The sequence below is a fragment of the Prionailurus viverrinus genome, chromosome B4 (assembly GCF_022837055.1).
Source record: "Prionailurus viverrinus isolate Anna chromosome B4, UM_Priviv_1.0, whole genome shotgun sequence".
NCBI classification, from domain to species: domain Eukaryota; kingdom Metazoa; phylum Chordata; class Mammalia; order Carnivora; family Felidae; genus Prionailurus; species Prionailurus viverrinus.
In genome coordinates, this window is record NC_062567.1 from 103204277 (window position 1) to 103224118 (window position 19842).

Below are 19842 nucleotides of genomic sequence, written 5' to 3' on the forward strand. Positions count from 1 at the left end.
TTATTTGTACATAGCAAGCAAAAAAAAAATTTTTTTCCCTTTGGGAAGGACTTTTGTTGTTGTCAACCAATATCTCAGAATTTGGGGATGGAGACCCTTGTCTGAAACTAGTGGTACATAGTTTTGTTTGTTTTGTTTTTTAACTTTGCCTTTCATATGATAACTTTGTATTGCAAATATCACATACTATAAAATTTTTGTGTTTGAGACTCACAACTACCTTCAAAGAAATAATAAAAAACTTTTCTGACAAAGGTTCCATTTTTCTGCACCCCATTTTATCTGTTTTGGTATGTTTTTACTTTGCTGTGTTTATAATAAACATTCACCAGGAGAAGTTTAAAAATTTGACTTAAAAATAAGAACTTTGTCTCATTAAACTACTTGGGTTAGATTTGGAAATGACATTAGTGGTTACATTTGAAATTTTTTTTCAGAGCGTTTACCCTGAAAACATCAGTAAAATTGTACAATTTTTTAACTTATTTACTTAATGTTTGTATAAATGGCCTGGAAGATTGCTAAGGAGAGGAAACAGAGTGGGTGAACGTAAATTTGTCAACTTTTCCAACTTAATTTTTTTTATTTCTTGACATTGAGTTGAAAAAAGAAGATCAATTCTATCTGAAATTGTATGACTTTTAACTGTTTCCTTAGAAAAGTACAGTCTGACTAGGCGACGAGGTTTTCATATGTAACCTATGCCTTCTCATTAAAGAAGAATATTTTCGTAGCTGCCTGCACTATTTAAAGCACAGAGTAAACCAGCTGTTTGAAAACTTTTTGTTGTTGTTGTTATTCCTAGTTATCTTGATCTATTTGTATAAATTGCTAAATTGCTTCCATAAAATGCCTCCAGACATAAGGGAATCATTTGCATAAGTGGATGAAGACTTTTGTCTTCCATGAAGGAAAGCTTGAAACAAGCCTCTTAATCATTTCCCTCCCTCTCTGGTTCCAGTATCCGGCTGCTTTGATGAACCTGGGGGCTATCCTCCATCTCAATGGCCGTCTCCAAAAGGCCGAGGCCAACTACCTGCGGGCACTGCAGCTCAAGCCAGATGATGTCATCACGCAGTCCAATCTCCGCAAACTGTGGAACATTATGGAAAAGCAAGGCTTAAAGACATCCAAGACCTGACACAGGAGGGCAGTACCTCCTCCTCCTCCATATTTTAAAGCTGGCTTCGTTAGTGAACAGAACTTCCCAGCAGTGCTATGACAAGAGCTAGTATGGACTTCCAAGATGGGGGCAGAGGTCACTGGGGTCACTGCCACGTCTGGGAGTATTCACTCTGCTGTTGGCACAGCCGTTAACACCAAAAAGGGGAACATTGGAAACCTCTTGAAGGACGTAATTGTTACCCATAGAACTATTATTAAACCAGAGCACTTAAAACAGGATCTTACGGCATTGGGGTGGGAGGTGGGCAGGGAGTCTAAGTTACAAATTTTGTTCATTTTTGAAAGCTAATTTAGAAATTATACTGTTCCTTAAACACTGTGAGAGGAAGTCAGAGTGTCCATTCAGCCCTGCTAAACTATTAAGATCAAGTGTTAATAGGGAATAATTAAAGTGTCGTGTGAATCCCAGCGTGCCGGCCGGTTGTCCTGACGCTGCTGTCTTCCCTCTTTGGGACAGCCTGCTTACCAATTTGTGAAACTTAGGGGAAAAAAAAATTTTTTAAAGTATGTCAAGATCTGTCAGAATCTATAGTTGTTTCCCGACTAGGGCACATAACATTTTATTATTTGGATGTCACAGTCTTCGTTTCTTTTAGACAGCATTTGCTTTTCAATGTTCTGAGCTGAGGTAACCATGTTTCACACTGGCGTTGCTGGAGAGGTTGGGGAGACCTTTTACCTGTCCGGCAGGCAATTTTTATTTTTAATGTCACCAGCATTTCCCCCCAGACTGCCTAGGAGAATTCACTGTATTAATTCTTAGGCTTTTGAAGTAGCTATACCTGGTTAATGCACATGCTTATATAAGGATTAAATCTAAAAGAGCTTAAATGTGTTCTAATTCCAATAACTAGCCAGCAGCTATTAGACAAAAGGGAAGTTGCTGTGTGCTTCCCAGATGTGGTTAATGGTTAAAAAATCAAGTCTGAACAAAGGAGTGTACAATAATGGTTGCCAGTGATGTTATATTTTGGAAAGAATTGGTATAAAATGCTAATCACTTCCTGATAGGTTCCTAGACAGCAATGCTAATAAGTTTTTAAGGAATTATTTTTTTTATATTTTGCTCGTCCCAAAACACATAAAAAATGAGCTACAGTATAGCATCAGCCTGTGTGTTTTTAGGTCTTCTGCCTTGCGCTTTTCACAGTTAAACTATTTTTTCACTAGCAAACTGGTATTTTATTCCTTTACCTATTAGTAACCACTTCAGTGATCATTACACAAGTAAAAATGAAGTAGAGAAAAACATTTATTGAACATTGTTTTGACTTGCAAACTTTGCTACTAAAAATTAACTTTGCAAAAAAAAAAAACAAAACAGTTCACTATCAACTTCATAGAGAAAGTAGCTATACAATACCCTACGTATTTATTTATTTATTATTCTACCATAGCAAAATAACAAAACTTGATTCATTAAGTCAGTTCTTTGCAACTGAAAATTAGCTTTTTTCTCCTTTCCTTCAACTTTCATGTATATATATTGGGCAGCAGCCCCACTAAAAGGAAGCTGGACATGCAAATACATCATATTTTGTGTTCTCCATATTTTATATGTTTTACTCTGTATCTGAATAAAGCGGGATAAAGAATTTAAAGTAGTGTTCCTACGGAATTAGTGTTTTCGTAAAAAGGGCAGATGTAGTGAGAGAGGTTTGTTGATGGCATTAGTAAGAAGGCCCTCCTAATAGGTATATTATTTTGTAAACATTTCATCGAAGGGCCAAAAAGTTAAATTATAACTAGATCACTGTGTCTTCAGAATGATATTTAACGTTTAACAACAGCAAACCCGTGGTCAAACCAAAAGTGTGGGTTGAAGTGTATTTTTCATCTTTTAACGCATTGGCAATTGCAAAAAAAAAAAAATAAGTAAATAAATAAGGAATTTAATATAAGGATATAGAGATAAATTCAATGTCTAACAGTTTTATTTATTTAAATAGTTATTGACCTATGATGACTTCCTAGTCTTAACATTTTATGTCTTTTTGTTGTTAATGTTCTTCCTTTCAGATACTTGGTTCTTAATAGGTTCGCTGATTGCACAGTAGAGGCACTTCGAGTTGACCCAGTCCCCAAGTAGCATTAATAATTGGGCCTGTGTCATAAAATGCATGGATGTTTAATAGCAAAATGTCCCTGACACCTTTCACTACAGGGCTGGGCTTAGTAACTGACCAACTTGGGGGGAGGGTGGGACGGGGGGCTATAGAACATGGTCAAAAAATGTCTCCGCTCAGGGATTTATGGTGGATTATTGCAGACAGTGCTAAAAATATAGAGCACAAGACAAGTTTACTAAATTAAAGTTTTATTTTTTGAGAAACTGTTATTTGTATAAATTATCAAGATTTGTAGGCTTTCCTTTTGTAGAAATAATTGTTTTATGTGCCAGAGAATTTCAATTTTGTTTTCAACAATAAAGCATTGATAACAAATATGTTGTATAAGCCTTTTTTTAAATCTTCTACAGCAACAGCACTTAACGTTCTCATGGATTTTAACAGAAATTGAAAAAAGTTTTAAAAAGTAGACATAGAAAGTCAAACAGACATATCATGGCTAATGTATAATCAATAATAATTAATCATTAATTTTTAATCGTTATAATAATATTAAGGGTTCCCTATAACACCAGATTTGCCACCTTCCAAAAACAGATGGCACAATTTTTGTTTTATTGATGAGCTATAGAAACGGAAATATCCCAAGCATGACTCATTCATAGGTCATTTGGTTAAAATGGCCATATTAGAAGACCTGATACTCGAGTTCTGATCCTAGAGGAAAGCACAACACTATTTTGTTGAGAGACAGGAGTACGACACATTCAAGGTATCAGTTACAAGAAAGCATTGGGTTCTAGACAAAATTTGATAGTCTTGTTAAAGTTGTCATTATATAATAACATAATTATATATTGCCTAATCCCTTTATTAGGGATAAAAGTTAGCTACAAAGATTTTACTTTATGTTAAACATCATATGGATGTGCAAGGTTGTATTCCAGCTTTACAAAAAAAAGCCAGAGCTCAGAAGTATGAAATTAACTTGTCCAGGTCACAAAGCTAGCAAGCAGCAAGCCTGTCCCCGTAGTGTCCTGTGCTCACATGCCCTGTGTCATGTGAGCACTCAGGCTGTGAACCCAAGTCTGGAGACGAGGTTTCTCGTCCCCTTTGGCATTTTCTAGCTATTCCATCTTCCACAAATCACATTCCCTACCCCTCACACTTAAGATGATCATGAAGATTAAAGGCAATTCCTGTGGTCTAAATGTTGATGTCCCCCCAAAATTCGTATGTTCATAGATTATGTTATTAGGAGGTGGGGGGAGCAGGCAAGTGACTAGTTCATGAGGGCTGATCCCTCAAGAGTGGGATTCATACCCTGACAAAAGAAGCCCCAAAGAAGTCTCTCGCCCCTTTCACCATGGGAATACAGTGAGCAGCATGCAACCCAGAAGTGGGACCTCAGGTGACCAAGCTGGCACCTTAATATCAGACTTCCAGCCTCTGGAAGAAAGAAGTTTCTGTTGCTTATAAGCTTTAGTCTTTGGTATTTTGCTACAGAAACCCAAACACAGAGGGAGCACATGAAAAAAAAAATGTGAACATTTAGACTGTGAGAACCAGAGAGGATTTCAGTGAACATGTAGTTAGACCTATTTACTTTGAACCTAAAGAACATAAGGTGCCCCCATACCAGGTGGCTTAACTAAGCTCCCCAAACTAGTTAGTGGTAGTTACATGACAGGCTATTGAAATCTCAATTATTAAGTGGTCTTGCCACATGCAGTAATTGCATAATTCTGTTTTTAATGTTTTTTTTAATGTTTATTTATTTTTGAGAGAGGGAGAGAGACAGAGCATGAGCAGGGGAGGAACAGAGAGAGAGGGAGACAGAATCTGAAGCAGGCTCCTGGCTCCGAGCTGTCAGCACAGAGCCCAACACGGGGCTCGAACCCACGAGCTGTGAGATCATGACCTGAGCCAAAGTTGGATGCTTAACTGACTGAGCCACCCAGGTGCCCCCAGTCTCTTTTTAAATCAAGGTACAGCTTTATCTTAGATTGAAATCACTCTGCTTTGAAACCAGTAAGGGCAGGGGCCATGTCTTTCTTTTTTGGCACGGTTCCTTCAGCCTTGCACACTGTTGAGTAGAACATAAAATACACTATAAATTAGAATTCCATCTATTATTTGCTCCTTATCAACTAGATATTTTTGAAAGTCCACTTTCTAAAAAGTTGAGACTGGGAATTCAATAACTCTTTTCGCTTGATGTTCTCACCTTAGGGCTGCGTTTTCACATAGTAATCATTTCTAGTACAAAGAAAGGAAATGCATCTCAGTCTCCGTTATGTTTGCTATTACAAGGGAGGAAACTGGGTTTCTGGGGACAGTTTAATTATTACAGTAATTCCAATTCATTCATATGTACCTTTGGAATATGAGTTTACACTTAATTTAAATATTTTCAATATTATAGAATTTGCTTCCTACTATTCACAACTCATGGGTGTTGCTAGAAAATGGCGTAAGCATTGGAACTGCCATGCACTGTGAGGAAAGAAAAGTTGAAGTAGCAATGCAATTGCACTTACTCTGCTCTGCTTAGCTTTGCAGTAGAGAAAGATGCATGTGGACCAGGACTTTAACCTTCTTGCCATGTCATTTTGGGTGGTCTTCCTGCACGATGTAATCACAGAGGCCTTTGAGTTGCCTTTCATTCCATTGGCCACGTCACCACATATTGGCCTTCTGCTGTTGCTGTTCTGTAGACTTTGAGATGTATTTTTCCCCCTGATGTACTGCTGGGATTTAAATTTCCGTTCACTTGAAATTTCTGTGACAGTTTTCTTCCAAGTTTTCAAAACATTTCCTCAAGTTTTTATAACTGCTCCCTGGTATTATTGTGTTATTTGTCTGCTTCCAAAGAGTGGACAGAAGAGCTTTTGTTTAGCAAGAAAATTGTTAGGTCGAATAAACAGTTACGAATATGTGAGACGACTTGATGGGGTCACTATTAAATACCTATAGGGATCTAAGAAGTTGATATATCTGAAATGGTGTTCAGGAAAAGTGTCTAGAAATCCTAAAAGGAGCAAGAGAATGGATAGACACATGGGGAATTGACTAATAATTGCTGCTAGAAATAATTAAATTTTTGTCATAGAAGTGGAGGATTGGATTAGAACACTTTTGAGACTGTGTCCTTTTGGGCTGCCCAGTAATCTGCCAAAATTGAGCCACTGTGTTATAGGGAAAACAGTGTTACAAATAAGAGATTGGTTTACAATATAACCACTGAAAAAATGTTCAACCAATTGAAGTCTAGGTTAGAACTGGCTATTTATTCCAATCTAAAATGTATTTAATTTTTCTCCTACCTCCTTTGGATTTGACAGGAATTGCACTCATTCAAGACAAAGCTGTCAAACATTCTCCAGACAGACGGAGAGAATAGAGTTCCATGTTCCAAGTAATAGCTCAAGACTTCTAGAGACCCTTTTTCTAATAATTTCTATCATGTGTCTTCCTTTTCCATCCTAAAGGACGCAAAATGAATAACTCCTCTGAGAACTTTCTCTTGGTAATATCACTGAGCAGCTAGATACTATAATGAAGTTGTCGAAAATGTATTGCGAAGTCAAGCAATTTGTTTTCAAAAATACCAAAAATATTGACAAAGTGTTAAAATGCCTCTTTCATCTGGATCCTTCTCTTGTATCATGTAAAAGGCCATTTGTGACCAGAAAATCAGAATTGGTAAGGAAGGAGAAGGGTATGTATTCATGGAGACAGGAAACAAGTGACTACCTTTAATTTTAATGTAGGACCTTGTTATAATCTCTTTTAGCAAACAATGGCCATATTGACTCTAACAATAATAATTAACTTTTTAACTCTGCAGACATCAACTTATTAAATTACATTAAGACAATTAATAATCTCAATAGGTTTTCATTTTTTAATTCTTTTTATTTTAAATATGTTGTTTTGCTTACTGTTTGGCTATTTTATGTTTCCTTTACAATCAACTACTCTTTTATAAATGTGCCTTTGCCTGTATACTTTGTGATAATGAAAATTTGGGAAATTCCACCAGAATTATGGTGTTTCAAAATATATCTTTAGAAATCTGTCCTACACAACCAAGTATTGAGATGTTACTACATTCTATTAAAATTTAATTGAATAATTTTGTATTATATGAGATGGAAAAGTACATCAATATTATGTTTTATTATATCCCATCAGGTATCACTCTCCCGATTATCCTGTCAATGATATTTATAGAATGTGAATATACCAGCAAAGCCTATCTCTTTCTACAAAGTAAGTCAAGGAATTTTTTGGTTAATTTGTTGTCACTTCTGTTTCTAGAACTAATGGTTGTTTGGAATTATATTTGTTCCAGAAGTTTGCTCTGTGAATGATGTTGAAGATGAGTCAGTCTGCTGCTATTTCTCAAGTGGTCACAAAGTGATATTCGTAGAAATGCTAGTAGTGACATCAGAGAGCAAGAGAAAACATTAGATTTGACTTGACCTCTGCACTTGACAAATGAGGAAGCTGTTGTTTGGGGCAGTCAAATGACATAGCTACACTTACACATTCACAATGGATCCAATGTAGCAGGGAACACGTTGAAGTACGAACTATATGTTGAACTATATGTTACATGTTTCGTGGCCCAATACCAACCATCCAGAGTTTGTAAAAACATCTCTTCTTTGGAGTGGAGGGTAGACACAAAGCTTGCCAGGAAAGATTTGATCATGGATTCTTTATGGGTTGCATACATGGAAGATATTACTGCCTGAAACTCCTATATCACTAAAATTCAGTTTGGGTCCCTCATTTAAGACATGAACTCCATTTCAGAATAAATTTATGAAGCATACCTAACCAAACACAGCTGGTCTAAGTAAAAGTGGTACGCAGAAGTATTAGGGTAGATTAACCCATTTCAAAGGTCCATTCCTGTCATCTGATGACAGTGCTCAGTTATTTTTTCTGACCTGACCATGGTGCATCAGGTCCAAATGATTCAAAGTTCATTTGCCTATTGCAGCAGGTACAATGTGTACGATTCCAGGACACATAGACGTATTAGATGGTGATCCTTCGTGAAGAAATTGGCAAGTTTTTTTTTTCCTCTCTATTTTACCTGAGTCATTCTATGTGCCATTAAAGATTTTTGGAGCATACTAGCTACCTGAAAGCTCTTTATAGGTCATAGAATCATTGTAAAGTATGGATAGCATGTATTTTTCTATTGCAATATAACAGCAGTAAATATATTTGCTACAAGTCTTTATGATTATTGGCTGATCTATTTGATTCTCTTTCAACCTTGTCCACCTTCTTTCTGTCATATGCGTGTGTGTGCATGGGCACACACACACACACACACACTCACTGGGTAGCTGAGAAGTCTGCAATTAAACCTAAGTCCAAACATTTGATCCTCCAAAGAGGAAATCATTATGGGGAATGTGACATAATTTGAGGTGTTTTGATTAACAGAGGAAATAAAGTGAGAGCAAAGCTTTTGTCTTTGGGTGAGTGATTTAAATCCAGACAAGCAGGAATCAAAAGGAGATGAAGGAAGGCATTTCTTAAGATACTGTTATAAACACCTTAGCAAATCTCTTTTCACACTCTCCTATGCCTGTCACAATCAAGCAGCTGCTGTGATTCATCAAATCACTCTTTTATATAGGGCACTTTCCTGTCCTTCTGCAAATGGAATGCCACTCAGATAAAGAGAAGATATGACAAATGTAGATTTGTTACCCTCCATTTTCAGGGTAATTACCAAATTATGAAAAGAATTACCACACTGATCTTTAGATATTTTATTTTTAAATGTGCTTCCTCTTGGTGATATTAAAATGATCAAACAACGTAGATTTTGTACAGAGAACAACACACTCCAATTCTGAGCACTGATGAAAATAAGGTGACCACAGTAACACTCCAGTTGTATCGCCTTTCTTTGGCTTTTGCTCCCCAGATGACATTTTGTCTCAACGTGGTGACTCCATTCAACTCGCTTCTTGAAATGTCAGGGCAGTGGGGCCTTTCTCATAGCTATAAATCTGAATGAACAGAGTTTCGTCATCCTTTCACTCTGAATGTCTTATTTCCATTGTAATTATATTTTCTGTATGCAGAGCATTTTTGAGTTTTCAAAAGGCCTCATATTTTTTATATTTAGCTTTTGAAAACAATCTGACAAAGTAGGCAAGAGAAACATAATTATCCTCCAATCCAAACTCCAGATGAGGAAGAAAAGCTCAGGAAAGCCATATGACTTGCCCAAGGTCACATTCAGAAGGAAAACTGGTCTTTCTCCAAATCTTATGACTTTGGTTTAAACCCTGGACAGGCATTGATGGATATGGACATAATCAATACACTAAGGGTGTCCCGCTCCCCTTTCTTATTCTTAGTCTTTGGGGATCAGATAGGATGAAGGAGTGTTTCCATATGAAGTGCCTTCACTCAAAACTAGAGATGGATTCCAACTATATCCCTACATGGGGAAAGGATTGGGGAACAAGAAGAGGTCATTCAATTATAAGAATACGTGGGCTCACAACAATTTCATATTTTCCCAGCCACCTTATCTTTGTCAGTGCTGGGAACTTGGTATTAATTTTTTCTGTTACAATCTTGGGCCTCTTGAAGCTTGTTCTTGCAATCCAGCTGTCAGTTGAGCTCAACCTGATGAGCCATCCCATCTTCCATGGGGTGTTTGGTGCTGTTCCCCAGGTTTTGTGAATACCTACCTCTCTTGTTCTGAGACTCTGAGCCCCCTGCTTGTACTTTTCTCTCATGGCCTTTTACATTCCCACCAGTAATGTATGCAAATTCCAGTTTCCCTATATCCTTACCGGCACTTGATATTTTCTGCTTTTTTGATTACAGCCATCCTAGTGGATGTATAGTGGCATCTCATTGTGGTATTTATTTGCATTCCCCTGATGACTAACATCACATAATTTAAAAATTTAAAATTTTAATAACAAAAAGTTCTCAAGTGAATTGGGGAAATGAGAGACAATATTATAAAATATTGAATAAAGAGAATGTTTTTCTCTTTTCTCTAAGTAGCTTTAATATTATTAACTAATTCAGATAATGCCTGACTTATAAAACTTAACTCTTTATTGGTGTTTGACTAAGGGACTTTTGCAATTCATCATGCTAGAACAAAGAAAAAAGTCCCCCCACCTTATACACCATATTGCCTCAGAACAGAGTTATTTTTCATATCCCTTATCTTACAAACTTACCCCATTCAGCTACACTTATACAAATAATTGTAAATGCCTCCTACTGCAGAATTTAATTTTGATTGATGGAAACCCAGTCTTGAACCTACAAAGAGCATGCTGCTGAGGGAACCAAAAAATGAGACAGATGTTTAAGAACATGTGTATTCTATTTCACCTTTTAACTTTAACTGGAGATAATAAATGAACACCAACAAAATAGTCCGTATGCCAAAGTTTTGGTTTTGAATTTGGTGCACTCAGTAAGATTCTTTTTCAATTAATAATAAACAGTAAACTTAGAATCCATAAATACCTGATATACATAATTTGTAAGGCGGTTAAAGTTAGTCACTTTCTGTGCAGACGTCTATGCCAAACCCTATTACAAGTTTCATCAGGTTAGGAATTTCTTATCTAAAGGGTCTATGTGCCCTTGCTCTCCCCATAATTGTCTTCAGTAGAGTGAACTTGATTAATGGACTGTTTCATTTTTCAGGATAAAGCTAACATTTTCCTTTTCCCAGCAATGCTAGCAAATTACTTGATTAATATCAAAAAGCTCTCATTCACACATAACCTTTGAATAAACAAGTTGTGATACTGTTGGCAACATGTTAAGAGGGATTCCTGTAAGTAGGCTATAAAGGAAATTGCCTTTGTAATTCAACGTATAAAGAGGAAGCCTGTTTTTTGCTTGCTACAAATCTCCCTCCCTCCCTCCCTCTCTCTCTCTTTCTCTCTCTCTAAGTGGAGAATGTATAATGAAATGTAGCCAAAGCAGAATATGCTTTCTCAATGCTGGGGTTCCATTTGCATTGCCTTCACCACTGGAAGCCCAGGAAGAAAACTGTGAAACACTTATGGAACTTGAACAGAGTTTCTAATTCATAATTTTACAGTTCTCCAGCTTACCCTTAAAGTGTGGCAACAGAGAGTAATCCACACCATATTGATTGAAAGATAACTCTCCAAAAGACTTTTCTAATATTAATTATTTAAAAACCCAGGGTCTGGATACCAGCTACTCTAATGGAGCAGAGAAAAGCTCTTTATGAATAAGAAAAAAAAATGTAGATTAAAGTGGAAGAAAGAGAAAGGAATTAAAATATTATAGCCGTATACCAAATACTTTATACGAAAGCGTATGCATGTAGAAAATAAAACCTACTCTTAGTTGCAGCATTGTTAGCTGCCTATCCCGTGTTTATTATTTCTTCTTTAGAGATAACTATGAGAACACCACTATTAGAACTTTGTCGTAGCTTCTTGCCCAGATCCAGTTGATGGGTTGTCCTCGGTCCCAGCCAGGGATTGGCAAACTCTGGGCTCGGGGGCCAAATCAGGCCTACCATCTGTTTTTATGTGGCCTGGGAACTGAGATTAGTTTGTACATTTTTGAGTGGTTGAAACAAATCAAAAGAAGAATAGTGTTTCATAATATGTGAGAGCTATATCAAATTTCAGTGTCCATAAATAAAGTGTTATTGGAATAGAGCAACACTCAATCATTTATGGATTATCTATGGCGGCTTTCATGCTAGAACGGCAGAATTGAGTGATTACAACAGAGACCGTATGGCCTGCAAAGCCTAAAATATTTACTATCTGGCCTGTTACAGAAAAAGTTTGCCGACCCTTGGTCTAAGCCAATTGTGATAGTCCTGTCTCTTGCTTTTCCAGGCTCCAATCCAGCTGGCAGTGCCCATGTGACAATGAAATGCAAGCAGAGGTCTGCTGGGGAAAACTCTGGAAAGTCTTTGCTCTCTTCATAAAAGACTGGCATCTTAACACCCCTCAGGTTTTGAAAATAAAAGTGAAATCTGGATGTGACAGCAACCATCTTGCAACCATGGGGTGATGAATATAAAAGTAAAAGCTAGCACCCTAGCAAAAAAGGAAAGGACCCTGAGTACCCGATAAAGTTTGTAAGCAGCTGAATCAAGGCCAGTACCTGCTTTACTGCCAGACTTCCCATTATGTGAGAAAAATTACCCTTGTCTGTAAGGCAGTCCTCGTTGGGCATTCAGTCACCTGCAAGCAAATGCCTTTCTTACCGACATGCCCTCCTCTTTCTTTCCTTAGGTGTAGAACCTCGTCAGTCTTGATTGCATAGGAAGACTTGTGGCAGCTGGAGAACACTTCCCGGTATTTTTATAAAATGCCCAAGTGAGTAGCCATCCAATCTCTCCACAGGTAAAGTCACTTGACGTTGCTCATCCTACCAAACTAGTCTCCCCAGTGGCATTATCTTGATACCTGGGAAAGTGATTATGAGAACAGTCTATTTTCCTTTGTCATTACAGTTCACAGCAGAAGTTCGTTATACAGATGTTGATAGTGGCACCCTTCTCCCTGTACCCACCTCCCCTCCACCTAAGTTACACATTCTACCTTTTGTTTCCCTGGATTGTTTAGGTTAGAATGCCTTTCCCCACTTATATATATGTATTATGTTAGTTTATGTACTCAGCTCTGGGCTTCTTAAGGACAACACCATGTCTCATTGACCTCTGTCGTTCTAGCATCTAGCAGAGTGTCTCAGATAGGTGATGAAAAAATGAATAGAAGGAAAGTAGGCAGCACAGTTGTTAGATGAAAGAATACAATGTGGAACACAACAAATAATCCTTTTTTAAAATTATTTAATGTTTATTGGTTTTTGAGAGAGAGAGAGAGAGAGACAGAGTGCGAGTGGGGGAGGGGCAGACAGAGAGGGAGACCAAATTTGAATCAGGCTCTAGGCTCTGAGGCATCAGCACAGAGCCCGACATGGGGCTCAGACTCACAAACTATGAGATCATGACCTGACCTGACCTGAAGTTGGATGCCACCCAGGTTCCCCAAATAATTCTTTAATTTAGCAGATATTTACTGAGTGCCTAATTTGTGCCCTTTTCTGGGTGATGGGGATAAAGTGATGAGTAAAACTAACATCATCACAAAAGCTAGCATTTATTGAGTACTTTCTAAATACTAGATACTATTCTAAGCACTTTACAAGTATTGGCTTATTTAATCCTGACAATAATCCTGTTTTGGGAGCACCTGAGCATCCAACTTCAGCTCAGGTCATGACCTTGAGGTCCGTGAGCTTGAGCCCCACATGGGGCTCTCTGCTGACAGCTTGGAGACTGGAGCCTGCTTCAGATTCTCTGTCTCTTTCTCTCTCTCTGCCCTACCCCACTTGCACTCTGTCTCTCTCTCTCTGTGTCTCAAAAATAAACATTTAAAAAATTTTTTCAAAATCCTGTTGTCATTCCCATTTCACAGATGAAAAACCTGAGACACAGAGATGTTAAGTACCTTGACTCAAATCACATAGTTATGTGCTTGAGTTAGAACTGGAATTTATCTGCAGTAGATCTAGTTCCAGGATACTACTTATTGTCTTACACCATATTTCCAAGCTGCTTCTCTGATACACTACATGCAGGGAATATGGTGTGAAGAAAACAAATGTCCTCCATTATGGGATTCCAAACCATAATAACGTAAGATGCAGTTTGTACAGTGGAGGTTTAGATCCAGCATGCTAGGTTTTAAGTCCTGGCTATTGCATGTACTATATAACTTTGAGTATATTAACTAACTTCTCTGTACCTCAGTTTCCTTATTAGTAAATTGGGATCATAATATTTTCTAACTTAAAGTGTTATTGTATGGATTGCATGAATTAATGCATGTAAAGTACTTAAAGAAATACCTGGAATATTTTAACTGTAAAACAGAGTTTGGATATGATTACTGTTATTGTTGTGGGTGGTTTTATAATTATTACATTGCAATAATAGTTACATAGCTATTATTACTATCCCTATGCTCAAAGAACATGTAATCAGACCATAAATTAAATTATCTCACAAATGATTGTATAGTAACAAATAGTGATTAGACAAGAAGCAGGTAGATCAGTCAGGACTCTCCAGAGGACTAGAACCAAAACCAAAGCCAATGGCATAGATGATTAGATGATGGATAAGATAGATGATAGATAGGACTATTATAAGGAATTGGCTCACAAAATTATGGAGCCTGAGAAGTCCCAATAGTCCCAAGATTTGCTGGAGAGCCAGGAAAGCCAATGATATAAATTGTGGGCTAAGTGAGACTGACTTTTGCCCCAGGTCAAAGATAGGCAGAGAGAGAAAATTCTCCTTTACTCAGTCTTTTGTTTTATTCAGTCCTTCAGTGGATTGGATGAAGCCTGATTGCATGGGAGCACACTCTGTTTACCAATTTAAATGTTAATTTCATCCAGAAACACCCTCATAGACACATTCAGAATGATATTTCACCAGATGTCTGGGCACCTGTGACCCAGTCAAGTTGACACATAAAATTGATCATCACAATCGCTTCTCAGCCTTTTGGCTAAGATCAAGTGTAAAATTGATCATCATAAGTCCACCTTTTGTTAACTTGGCACTGATATGCATCTCCTTAAACTATACTTAATCTCCAAATACAGATCATAATTCCACTGAACATGACAACTATTCTGCAAATAACCACAAATACAGTAACCTCTTCCCTAGAAGAGAAGGTAAAATCCTTGAGTGATGTCTATTCCTTTCCTTGATATCCCATAATTTAAGTACTATGATGTAAATTAACAATATTTATATTCTGGGATATGAAGTCAATGCATCTTATGTTACATAAGCATATAAGAGAAGGAAGAAAGCAATATTTGCTTAGTCTGTAGGTATACATATATGTCACATACACACACAAACATATTCAAAACAAAATAAGGAGTAAATAGTCATGACAATTACAGTCTTTGTTTCTGTAACTAGTCACATGATCATAGCTGGTATTTATAGCTACCTTTCCCAACTACCCATTCTGCATTCCCTTGGCCTTTATTAAGTACCTCAGCTGGTCTTGGTTCTTTACCTAGTGGGATGACCTAAACCTCCATTCCTGAAGGGTATGGATCATTAGTAGTCCTGTCTGGATTGGGTTGTTATACTTTTCCATTGACCTTAATCACAGGGCATGGTAATACTAAGAGATAACCTGAGGAATCTCTTCTATTCCAGATATACTCTTTCTCACCTCCATTGTGGAGTAGTAGTCCAATTTCCCCTTGGTGGTCAGTATCAGTCACTTGAGCCAGTCTTTACTTGTTGATTCAGAGGCACGAGGAGTTTAAAGTGGATGGGCACCATTCCTAACTTCCAGTTCAATGGAGTCATTGTTGTATCCCCTAGTGAAGGCATTCCTTCTCTGGAACTAAAAGTCCCAGGCCAGTAGAGCATAAGGTGACAATAATAGGAAGAAAAATTTTTCTTGTGGGTTACAGGCATAGCTTGGAGATATTATGGGTTTGGTTCCAGACCACCACAGTAAAGCCAATGTCGCAATAAAGTGAATGTCGCAATAAAGCGAGTCAAATGAATTTTTTGGTTTCTTAGTGCATATAAAAGTTATTTTTACACTATACTGTAGTCCATTAAGTGTGCAATAGCATTTATGTCTAAGAAGGTTGTATGCAATGAAAGGAAATGATACATTGGAAACTGAAGTGGAGAATTATGAAAAAGAAAACATTAATACAAATGGAAAATTGAGACAAAATAAAAAGATTGCAAACCAATCTTTTTGTTTAATTCCTCAATATTGAGTGAGAACCCTTAGGAAAAAAAATATAACAGAAGCCCTTCTCAGAAGATTTTAAGGGGCAATAAAGTCAAAATGAAGACTGACGGGGTTTTCAGGAGCCCCGACATCTCATTCTAGCTCTGGCACCCTCTTCAAACCAGTTAGGAGCCCTTGGTCTCAGTTTTTTCTCATATGAAAGAACACAAAATTGTTAAGTGAAAAGACTCAAAGTTAAGAACCAGCAATCCTTAAGTCTTTCTCTGTCACTTGACCTTGGAAAATTAAACCTTTCAAATCCTCAGTTTTTTAATCTGTTAAATGGAGATAATGTGGAACTGCAACGATACATGTGATGTGTTTCACAGAACACTCCATGATATTTGAAAATGTTCTATAATGGGAGCTGTTTAAAAACAAGTCATCGAAGTAAGTCATCTTTAACGTCTCCTATGGTTCTAAATACTGATTCTTTGAATGGACTCATTTATCATGTGACATGTTAAGAACTGTGACTCTTTTATGTGTTTGCTAGAAGAATTTCTCTCTGAATCACACAACTGATTGCATTCTTGGTTTAACCACTAGGGGACTAAAGTGAAATAACTACAAACCTACAGCAAAATGGACTGTAAAAGTGTAAATCCTTGTAAAAGAATGGGTTACAGATGAAAAGCTTTGCCTTATTTTCAAATGAAACTAAATTTGAGACAAAAACTTAAGCCAAACTACTACAGTGTAAAAGGAAAGCACGTAAGAGCTCTCTAGCTCTTTCTCCCATTTTCTGCTTTGCAAAACATGATAATAATTCTAATAAAGAATTAATTAGAAAGCTACTTTATATCCCAAAAAATTATGATGAAAGGATAACTCTTCCAATGAACATCACTGAAGTTTATAGGAAGAAAAACAATATTTTTCTAGGGCATATGATGGTTTGCTGGATGGGGTACTAGTGCGGAGAGATGGGGTCTGTAGTAATTGGCCCCAAAAGCGTCTTAGATGCTGCCAAAAGAATAGAAGAATTGGGGATGGGATAGAGACAAGATACGCCATTTATTGAAGACCTACTAAGTGACTAAAACTGTGTCAGTGGCTTCCCTTTGTTTTCTCGCTTGACTCTTCCATCATTCTGCCAAGTAGTTCAACTCTTTCTAACTTAGCAGGAAGGAACCAAGATTACAAGAATTACAAGGATTGAGAAACTGTCCAGGATTCAAACTGCTGATAGATAAGTAGATATACTGTGAGTAGAAAATGAGTTTGTCTGACTCTAAAACTTATACTGTTTCTCCTCTGCCAGGCTGAGAGGGTGTTTCTCTTGGGGAGCCAGCTGCAAACCTATTACAGCCAGGCTTGCTGCCATTTATCACCGCTGCAGTACTTGCCATCCTTGTGATTGGGACACAAGGTGTTTAGCTGACCAGGCATGGCAAGGAGTTTACATCTCTTCCTTGATTTCTTCAGTGGGGTGCCAATGTGGGGAGCAGCAGTAGTGAAAACAATCTAGGCAGGTCCCAAGGATGCCCACAGATGGCCTCTTATCACACCTTCTCAAGTTCTCTGCAGAGAGGGGAGAGGTTACTGCCAACAATAATGTTAAAAGCCACTTGTCTGAAAGCAGTACTTTTATCCTTCATTGAGAACTTCTGTACATATACACTTTGCACACATATATATTTTGCACACACACAATTCCATTAATTCTCATGGCCATAATTTGTGGTTGTGAGGGGGATACTAAAGCAGAGAGATCGAAAGTGCTAGCAAGTGCAGACTCACAGACACAAACCAAGGTCTCCTAACTACTTTCTATTACAATCCCAAAACTCTCTAGATGTCTGTCTGTTTTAATATAATTTGCCAGTTTCACTGGGGAATTGCAAAGCTTACTTCCTGTTTGAAAGTAAGATCCTTTACTTCCTCAGAAGAAAGCTTCTATATACAAAACATAATGGCATAGTAATGAGCTCCCTTGACTGAATCAACCGTCTATGCATACCCTCAAGTATTACCCTCCCTTGGCTTCCTACGGTGTCCACAGTAAAGATCAACAGGAACAGTAGGAGGCTGGGAGAGCATAGAAATTGAAAGTTCAAGAAGGTTGAATTACATATAAGAATAAGCCCTTATGAATAGTGAAATCTTGGTTCAGAAAAACCACCTTTTTTTGAAGAGCCCCAGGGTGGGAAGAAATGACCCTGTTACTTAGATACAGATCTGAAACTATGAGCGATCTCTCCCTTTTTAGTTTCTTGTCTTTCAAAATGTGTGATCCTGCTAAAACAGTCCTTGGCCAATTGAACATCCATGGAACAAAAACATAGATGGCATTTGAGTAGGTAGGAGATTCTGAGAATTTTTTTAGATGAAGCTTCTCTGTTTTCATGCTAATTGTATTTGATCACTGATACCTTGAGAGCAGTGCAAAGTATTCATGGGAGTTGGAACTAATGTGTATCAACAGTTTGATGTAAAAAATAATTTCTACCCACCTTATATTTGCTGACAAGAGATGAGAAACATTGTTGTGCAAATATAATAGGAAAATCCCTTTTGGGGCTCCTGATGAATCATGTAGTAAAACATGAGATTTGGGTACGTGATTGATTCATTTTTATTTTGTTATTGAAAAACATCAAGAGCTAAAAACCGATGGAAGACCAACCGAGTTCATCACAGATATTCAAAATTACAGACGTGGAGAAAAGAAAACATCTATGGCAATGATTCTGAACTAATACGGAAAATGAAACATTACTTGATCTCAGATTACTTCTTTTAAATCAGCTTGGGAAATGACATAACCATATTTAATTCCTCTGAGAAGAATTGTTCAGTTCCAACCATCTGCTAAATTAAGCAGCAGTGATTATAATGAACATTTACAACAGACCCAATTCAAAAGAGGATAATAACTTTATACATAAAACAAAGTCCTGGGAGGCTGTTGCAATCTCGAATATGAAGATCAAAATTCGGAGAACAGATTTTTCAGGGTACTGGAACACTAAGGGTGGTGAAGGTCAAAGTGCACCTCACATTTCCTTAAATTCTTTACTTCCTTTTAGGAGAATTAGCCACCAAGTTCCATCAAACTACCACTTGTCCAGATTCTTTCCTTTACCATGTTTCAAAAGACTACTAGTTTTTCTTTTTCCAGGTGGTAATGTAGATTTTGTTTCTTAACTCTTTATTTTCTCCCTCTCTGTACAGGTGAATGAATCTCTGTCATAACTTCTGACAAATTTTAGGAAGACCCAACAAATTAAAATAGCCAATCTGCCAAGTACCAGTAACCCTGAGAGATGTAGTATTAATTACTCTGACATTCTCCTCTTTGGTCCTTAAATGGATGTTCAATGTTTCTGCAGTTTTCTGGCAGTGTTTATATATATGTGCAGGTCCACACACATTTTCCATGGAACCAGTTGCCTTACAATAGTATTACTAAGGTGACATAATAATAATAATAATAAAATAATGAGGAGGAGGAGGAGAAGGAAGGGGAGGAGGAGGAGGAAAAGTAGTTTTTTGGCCTCACCTGCTTGGGAATGCTGCCTATGTGCATTCTTCAACCAGGGAACTTATTTTCATAGCACAGGGTCACATTTTAAGTATTGACAGGACTCCTCATCAAAAAAATGAAAAAAAAATGTGTTTATGCGTAGCCTCAGATTCACAGAAAATAAAGTGCCTTAGAATTTCTTTTCCCTCTAAATGCCAACAAAGCTAATGCAGCAGCGGCACTAAGGCAT

General features: G+C 37.4%; 1 protein-coding gene across 2 annotated transcripts in view; it reads left to right on the forward strand.

The window, feature by feature from the left end:
* The window catches only part of TMTC2 (transmembrane O-mannosyltransferase targeting cadherins 2), a 416958-nt gene extending 398650 nt beyond the window's left edge, over positions 1 to 18308 (forward strand). The window contains exons 12-14 of one of the 2 annotated variants that reach the window (XR_007154185.1): positions 962 to 1834; positions 4072 to 4075; positions 18297 to 18308. Coding sequence is in view for 1 of the 2 variants with exons in the window: in XM_047868211.1 (XP_047724167.1) it covers positions 962 to 1141 (180 nt within the window). In the remaining variant the exon portion in view is untranslated. Of the gene's footprint in view, positions 1 to 961; positions 3400 to 4071; positions 4076 to 18296 lie in introns of those variants that run through there. The other variant, XM_047868211.1, reaches the window with a different exon arrangement.
* The last annotated feature ends 1534 nt before the right edge of the window (positions 18309 to 19842 follow it).